This window comes from Wasmannia auropunctata, unplaced genomic scaffold (genome assembly GCF_000956235.1).
Source record: "Wasmannia auropunctata unplaced genomic scaffold, wasmannia.A_1.0 LD335828.1, whole genome shotgun sequence".
Lineage (NCBI taxonomy): Eukaryota > Metazoa > Arthropoda > Insecta > Hymenoptera > Formicidae > Wasmannia > Wasmannia auropunctata.
In genome coordinates this window covers 58,345-66,455 of record NW_012027062.1, presented here as the reverse complement: position 1 = coordinate 66,455, position 8,111 = coordinate 58,345, and the positions used below count along the sequence as shown (strand labels likewise).

Here is an 8,111-nt window from a genome sequence, read left to right as displayed (position 1 = left end):
TCTTGTATTGAGGAATGCAATTTAAAAAAGAATAACAGAGTGATATATTTGTTTATGCTATCAAATCGTTCTTCTTTTAGATCAGTATATCTATAGCATCTGCATAATATCTTTTGAAAGCTGACGTCCTCGCTGCCAAACGGCGTAAACACGATAAACACGTTTCCTCTCGACAGAGTCGTATTTCAAGACAAGAGGCCTGCGAGCCTCTTAGAACGATTCGATGCGCCAAAAGAGAAAAAGCGTCGAAAATAAAAAATAGATTTCATGATCGATAATTAATTTCATAGTTGACAGCTAGCGTTAATGTAAAAAAATAACAGAATATTGACGCTACAGCTGTGCCCTTTATCTCCGGAATTACGTAAACTTGAAAAAAGTAGACACGAAGATATTAAACTCGAAGGCTGGAAATCTCCTCTTGAAATCGCTTCTCGAGCTTTAACGCAGATCAATATACGTTCCTGCTCGCGTGATTTCGATTTAAAACGTCGACCGTCGACGCGCGCTGCGCCGCGGCGCCCGCGCTTCGTTCTGTTTAGTCACCGTCCGCGCCTCCGTGCGTGAACACTCGACGAGAAAGGATTGCGTTTCGCGGCGCGAAGATCTTGGGAGGATTGCTGCGAGACGTGGCATTTCGGTAACGTCGAGACTGAGATAACAACGAGATCCGAAAAACGGAGGATACGCACAATCGAGACAAACAAGATACTCCGGGAAGAATTGACGAAGTTAATATCGGAGCGGGTTAAGTCTCGAGCTTAACCTCCGATGCCGACGAATATTAATTTATATAAGTCTCGTGAATAACAATTGTGCGTTTAGCATACGGTGACCATGGCATCCGCATTGAGAGGGGTCAGCGGTATATTTCTGCGTTGGAGCAGCGGCTCCCGGGGCTTCGTAAGTGTATCACGGGTACGTAAACAACATGCGATTCTCATTGCGACATAACCTACGTCGGGAAGAGTTATCTTTAAGTGTGTTACAATATACAAAAAAACCCCCTCTCAGATATCTCAATTCTCCATTTATTTAACGAACGAATTTGTAAACTATCCGTAATATGCATTTTAGATAAAATTATATCGTGCACTTGTATCTTCGGCGTTTAACTTTTTTTTTTAATTTTTGTTTTAGGAAACTCATTCGCTCGTTATCTGTTATTTTATGTAACGTATTTCGTAAATCTTAGCTCTTCTAAAAGTATTTTTACATATTTTCTTATCTCTGAACATATTTATTTTATATTCTCATTTCTCTGCAAATATTAGCGTAGTGTATTTTTTATTTTCCAAAGGCAGACGCGATGTGCATTAAAATATTTTCGAGACAGATCTAATTTAAATCTTGTTCGACAGGTGTGCACAGCTAATTTCTCTATCAAAGCTGATATCCCAGAAGTGGAGCAAGAGGCTGAGAAGCTGAAAACACCAGTGGGAAACGGTAAAGTGTTCAAAAGTGTGGAGGAAGCTGTGTCCGACGTACATAATGGGGCCAAACTTTTGGTCGGTGGATTTGGTCTCTGTGGCATTCCCGAGAACTTGATAGCAGCCCTACTGAAAAGGGGCTCCAAGGATTTGACAGTGGTTTCGAATAATGCTGGGGTGGAAGACTTTGGGCTGGGTATATTGCTGAAGGAGCACAGGATCAAAAGGATGATCGCGTCGTATGTGGGTGAAAACCCTGAATTCGAGAGGCAGTATCTCAGCGGTCAGTTGGAGGTCGAGCTGACGCCGCAGGTAAACGCTTTAGAAGACGACAGAAGAGTTGTAAATGTTATAAATTTTGCAAATTTTTACAACTCGAATAATCCTTTCTTAGGGCACTTTGGCGGAACGTGTGAGAGCGGGTGGCGCCGGCATTCCGGCCTTCTACACTCCCACGGCTTTCGGCACCATCGTACAGGAGGGCAACGTTATCGTGAAGTACGACGAGAACGGCAACGCCGAGATATCGGGCGAGCCGAGAAACGTGAGTCAGTTCGACGGACGGAGCTACGTAATGGAGACCGCCATCACTGGCGACTTCGCGCTCGTGAAGGCGTGGAAGGCCGACACCGCGGGCAATCTGATCTTCCGGAAATCAGCGAGGAATTTCAATCCCGTGATGTGCAAGGCGGCCAGAGTGGCGATCGTCGAAGTGGAGGAGATCGTGGAACTTGGCCAATTAGATCCCGACCACATTCACCTACCCGGCATTTTCGTGGACAGGATTGTGAAGGGGCCGTCTTACGAGAAACGAATTGAGGTTGGCGTTTACGTACCTCGATCAATATTCGTTATGCATATTTAGTTATGTAAATGTCTCATGAATATCTTTTTTTTTTCACATTCTACAGAAACGCTCGACGAAACAAACCATGAAGCCCAAGAAAGTGACACCGGCTAGTAAAACGAGGGATATGATTATCAGGCGCGCTGCACTCGAATTTAAAGATGGAATGTATGGTAGGTAAAATATAAATTTATTAAATACTTGGATCAGAGAGATATAAATTTTTTTCATCACCGCCGTACTACAAGCCGGAAATTTTTACAGCAAATTTGGGAATCGGCATACCTATGCTTGCCAGCAACTACATCCCGAAGGGTGTGAAAGTGACGTTGCAATCAGAGAACGGTATTCTCGGGTTGGGCCCTGTTCCGGACGAAAATGACGTCGACGCGGATCTTATCAATGCTGGAAAGGAAACTGTAACAGTCTTGCCCGGCGCCGCTTTCTTCGGTAGCGACGAGAGCTTCGGCATGATTCGAGGGTATATTTTTTAAGCTTGTTCTTTTCGCGACACATATTAAGATATGCGTAAGAGGAAACAGGTTTAAGAATTATGTTTTTCCACACAGAGGCCACATTGATCTGACTATTCTCGGAGGCATGCAAGTATCGGAGATCGGAGATTTGGCTAACTGGATGATACCGGGTACAATGGTAAAGGGCATGGGTGGTGCCATGGATCTTGTTTCCGGGCCAAGCACGAAGGTAGTGATAACTATGGAGCATACAGCCCGAGATGGGAGTCCGAAAATTTTGAAGAATTGCACCTTGCCTGTCACAGGTAATAACCTTGCAATACTACAGTTTTTCTTAATTTTGTCTACGCGTTATTTTGATACTACTTCATTATTTAATTGGTCGGTACACTTTGAAGCTAATTTTTTAAATATTTCTGTATTATTTTATCACTGTACGTAATAATTAAATTTTTTTATAGGTCAACAATGCGTAGATTTAATTATCACAGATCTCGGAGTATTTGAAGTGATGAAAGGAGAAGGATTAAAGCTTATTGAGATTGCACATAATGTCGATATTAGCCAGGTCGTCAGCTCGACGGGCTGTGAATTCAGTGTTGCCGACGATCTTAAGGAGATGGGACAAGTCACAGACGAGGACTTATAAATTGTAATATATTTTATAAATTACGTAATATTACGTATATATAAATTGTAAATGTGATACGCGGATATGGTAATTCGAGAGATATCACGATGATTGCCTGAAAGTAAATTTGTAATATATTTTACAAACTAAAGATGCAATTTAACAAATAGTAAAGCCGTTGATTATATTGCATAATTATGTTTCTGTTGATATGTCTGTTTTTCGTATTTTTCATGTAATATATGTTATAATGTTTAAATTACCAAGTACGCATTACGATGCGTGATTAAATACCTACATTAATTGAATTATATTGTACAAAATAATTAATTCTTTTTTAAATGTACATATATTCTTATTTGTTGTAAATCATCAAAACGATTTATGATATGTACTTTGCTATTGCAAATAAGCGAAATCACGTTACATAAACTAATTCTAATTAGCATTATGATAAAGAAAATTATTTTATAACATAGCTTATATCTAAATAAAAGTTTTTAATATTTTTGATATGCTTTCCCTTTTTCTTTGATCGATATTCCTAATTCTATGTTATTTACAATTTTATATACACAAAGAGTTTAATTTAAATAAGTGTGATACTATATGTAGTAGGCGAGAATTCGAATTTTGTTTAACGTTGAATGCGACGATCATATTAAATGCGAATTTAATATATTTAACGATCCATTATTCTCTGAATTTTGCCTTTACTCTGGCCGGCAGCGGCAATAGATACAAGACGCTGTTCAGTATAATAAGACCGACGGCGAACGCTAGAGAGATAAGTAGATTCAGATCCACGTTTAACACCTCGGAAATGTTCTCTCCCTCTCTAGTGAAGCGCTCTATCAGATAAGTCTTGCCGTCGGGGTACCTGCAGAGCTCGGGTATGCCCGGACAGGTGAAGCTCTCGTTGTAGTGTAGATTGGACAGGATGGGGGTGTCGACGACCAACTGATTCAGCGCCAGGGATGCGTATCTCGTCGGCAACGCGGTCGTCGCCATCGCCAGCCAATAGGGCAAGTTCTTCAGGCTACGAATCGCGCCCGACGCAACCACCAGAGATAACAGGGTCATGTAGAGCACCGTGATGGCGCCGATCACGGGCCTGCCGACCACCATCAGCACGGCTACCGTCACTTGCTCGGCCGCCACGTAGCTGGACCACAGAATGCCGGAAGCGTACGCCCACGAGGTGTGGTCCAGCTCTAAAATTGGTATCAGAATCCCAATCGTTATCAGCGTCGATATGAAACTCAGTGGAAGGCTCAGCATGGTGTACGCGGTCAGGAACATCGCGCCACCGTAAAGACCCTCCCGCTTCTCTTGGTAATACCTTGCGCGGAAACCTGGAACTATAATTATGCGATTAAATACCGGACGTAAATGAGAAGAAAATGCACTTTAGCATATTTTGAATAGCGGTATAAATAAAAGAGATTCGAAGAACGTTAAATATTTTTTAAATATCTCTAAAGGTAAAGATTCGTGATATCTCTCTCTCTCTCTCTCTGAAACTACCTGTTCTCTTTTTGATTTTTTAAATATGTCTTTTGACTTACACAAAAGTGACGTCGTGGCTATCCCGGCCACGTAAAACAACGTCAGGACGTTGAAGATCAGGCCACCGGTTTGCAAGAAAATTCTTGATTGTACGGGACTTGAATGTGAATACAGTATGCTCATTAGAGCAACCACGAATGGCAGTAACAGCAGGCGAGCGGCGAAGTGTCCCAGGCCGATCTTATTGAACGAGAACGTAGCTGCCATACTTCGTCTAAATAATAATATGATTGCGAATGACTAATAAGATATCCTAAAACTATCGGTCCTTAATTTAACCGACTCTAAAGATCAACTTGAAAATAATTTTATTTCAAGGCAACGTGATGCCAAAGAAATATCAAACATTAAAAAATTCACGATAATTGCCAATAAAATCTTTTCTAAATTCAAATAATTTGATACTGCACTTTCGTAAATCGTTATAATTCGAGAAACTCACAAATATAGCGCCAAAAGAGTCGAGAAGCATCCAGGCTTAATTCCACGTCCTAAACCCTTGTGCATCATACCGAGGGCTGTATCTTTCATATTGTGCGGCATTTGCGGTCCTTCTTTCATGTAAAGCACTCCATCCACCTTGAACTTTTCGACCAAGACCGATATCTGCTGATTGGACTCCAGAAAGCGGTCTCTGGAGCGGCGATCGACAGTCGACAAGCACACTAAAAAAAAAAAAAAAGCGACGAATTTTAATATAGTGAGTTATTAATTAATCTTTTTTTTCAAGTGTCTATTGTTTTTAAATTAGACACTTTTAAAACATTCTAAGAACTGCGCGGAAAACAATAAAGATTGCTGAAATAATGAATATTCTAAAAGGAACGACATTCACAAGTGACATTGTTCCACTGCGATACTCACGGTAATACATCAAGGGATTCTCCAGTTCCGGACACGGGAAGCCGATGTAGGTGAAATAATCCAGCATGCTTCTGGTGGGTCCCGAGTAGACCACCGCGCCCAGGCACAGCAACGTCACGCGGCTGACGAACGGCAGCACGTCGGATCTGGGTGTTTCCATGGTGAGGACGACGATGGAGCCGCGTCTGGTCGCGTAGGACCACAGCATCGAGACGATGAGATACGTGTTGAGGGGGTCGGTGTCCCAGGTCGGCTCGTCCAGCAGCAACAGAGTCGGATCTTTGGCAAGTTGCACGCCCAGCATCAGCCGCCGATATTCCGGTCGGGTGAGATCGTTCACCGTCCGGTTCGCCACCTGCGAGAGCGCCAGATCGGCGAGGGTCTGCCGCACCCGGGCCTCGCGATTGTTCAGATTCGCCAGCCACGTGGCGTACATCAGGGTCTGGCGAACCGTCAGACTCGGCAGCAGGTGACACCGGTGAGCCACGTAACCGCCGTGACGACGGAACAGCTCCGGCGTCAACAGGTTGCCGTTCAGGGTAACCCGCCCCCTCGTCTCGCCCTCCGCTCTGCCAGCTATAGTAGAAATTTCAAGTTACTTTAAATTTAATTAATGCGCCGCGATTCTGGGACATTATTCATTTTTTTCTATGTCTTTTATTGTTCTTTGTTAATAAGATTTAACCATAGAGATATTTTTTATGACAAAAATATCTCTGGTTAAATCTTAAGAACTTTCTCATTATGGCATAATGCAAAAATATGCCAGATACAATAGAAAGGACTAGTCATGATGTAAATTTTAATTAAATTGCAAAAAACTAACTATACATTTTTTTACAATTTTGCGAAATACAGTACAATGCTGAGAAGAATGATCGAAAGTATTCACCGATAACATCGAGAAGCGCTCGTTTGCCAGAGCCCTTCGATCCTAGAATAGCCAAGACTTCTCCGCCGTGAACGCGGGCTGATACATCTCTAAGTACCGCGGTAGGTTCGGATTTGTTGAGGCAGGTTCCTTCGATCACCACCGAGGTGGAGTGAAACACGTTGGATATGTCCAGAACGCAATCGGAGGGAAGCATCTTGAGAATCGGTATTACATCCGGTACCCACAATTGTATTCCTCAAGTAACATCTGCGGGGCTCTACAGAGAGAGAGAGAGAGAGAGAGGTAAAGATTTTGTAAAATTATTTCTTCCAAAATATAACATATTTTTCATCGCAATTTATTCTACAATTTACGTAACATCGCGTTATTCTAAAATCTTCGGATAACAGTTTTGCTTATTTATTAGCCAAATTAATCGTATAATAATCAATAACGCAATATTAATATTATTAGGGAAACGTACGATTTTTTCACAGGATGTTAGAGATAATAAATAACATCCAAAGAAATGTGAGGACACGCAAAACTGTCACCAGACTCATCCATCCGTCGCGCACTTGACCGTGGCCTGAAGGACACCGTGTGTGCCGGAGCGCGTGTGCACCTTAACAAAGAGAGAGAGAGACCCACCCGCAATCGCGTGCGATTTTTCACGTTCTTCCGCACCTCCGCAAAATGGTGCTCCGGACGGCAGTCGAGCGATATGCCAACGCGAGAGAGCGTGCTACCGCGGTGCGGATTGCAGCGCGTACTGACCAGCGCGTAAAAGTGACTCGCTCGAGCGAGGCTGGGACGAGGAGCGAGAAACGCGTAGCCGCAGGTAACGATACCTTGGCTGGCTACCCGGTTGGGAGTTGGTTCTCCTCGAGGTGAATGTCTTCTCCGACGCGGGCCCGCGATCTGGAGGGGGACCGACCCCGAGCAGGACCCATCGGCGTAAGCAACGCCGGTGAGCGAGTCTCAACGTCGCGTATAAGCTAGGCGAGACGAGCTGCTATTTCGATGCCTCGCGATCGCGGTCCGCAAAGTACCGTAAAAAATACGTCGCATTTTTGTGTGCGGACACGCCATTCCATCGAGCTCTTATCTGCGATCAGCTCGTCGTTGATCCTCATTCAATGTTATCTCGATGTTTTGTTTTAGAATCCCTCTTTTCTTTACTTAAAAGAGAAGAAATATGAATTAGCGACGTTTCAGTATAGCTATGAATTAGAAATTAGAATACAATTCGTAAATTCTAAAAGTATGTATTAAACGAAATAATAAAATACACTTCAGTTTAATTTAGAAAACAAGATGCAAAAGATGAATTTTATATCTTTCCTATTTATATCAGAAATAGACAAAATTAAAATGTCGCCAGTTATTTTATCTTATAACTGCTCCACTTATAACAACG

At 42.7% G+C, this 8,111-nt stretch overlaps 2 protein-coding genes across 7 annotated transcripts in view; one reads left to right on the top strand and one right to left on the bottom strand.

Moving 5' to 3' along the window:
* Positions 1-536: 536 nt before the first annotated feature.
* On the top strand, positions 537-3,897 carry LOC105455838 (succinyl-CoA:3-ketoacid coenzyme A transferase 1, mitochondrial). Its single transcript, XM_011699468.1, has 7 exons — positions 537-918; positions 1,362-1,742; positions 1,825-2,250; positions 2,342-2,450; positions 2,542-2,758; positions 2,847-3,058; positions 3,215-3,897. The coding sequence occupies exons 1-7, from the start codon at positions 838-840 to the stop codon at positions 3,400-3,402; spliced, it is 1,614 nt and encodes a 537-aa protein (XP_011697770.1). The 5' UTR covers positions 537-837; the 3' UTR covers positions 3,403-3,897.
* Positions 3,715-8,111, bottom strand: part of LOC105455839 (ATP-binding cassette sub-family G member 5) — a 39,143-nt gene continuing 34,746 nt past the window's right edge. For 4 of the 6 annotated variants that reach the window (XM_011699469.1, XM_011699470.1, XM_011699472.1 and 1 more), the window contains 5 exons: positions 6,710-6,968; positions 5,818-6,393; positions 5,396-5,618; positions 4,953-5,167; positions 3,715-4,745 (listed from right to left, as the gene is read on the bottom strand). In XM_011699469.1, coding sequence (XP_011697771.1) covers positions 4,078-4,745; positions 4,953-5,167; positions 5,396-5,618; positions 5,818-6,393; positions 6,710-6,905 — 1,878 coding nt within the window. In that variant the 5' untranslated portion in view covers positions 6,906-6,968 and the 3' untranslated portion in view covers positions 3,715-4,077. Of the gene's footprint in view, positions 4,746-4,952; positions 5,168-5,395; positions 5,619-5,817; positions 6,394-6,709; positions 6,969-7,175; positions 7,257-7,342; positions 7,955-8,111 lie in introns of those variants that run through there. The other 2 variants (XM_011699473.1, XM_011699471.1) reach the window with 2 other exon arrangements.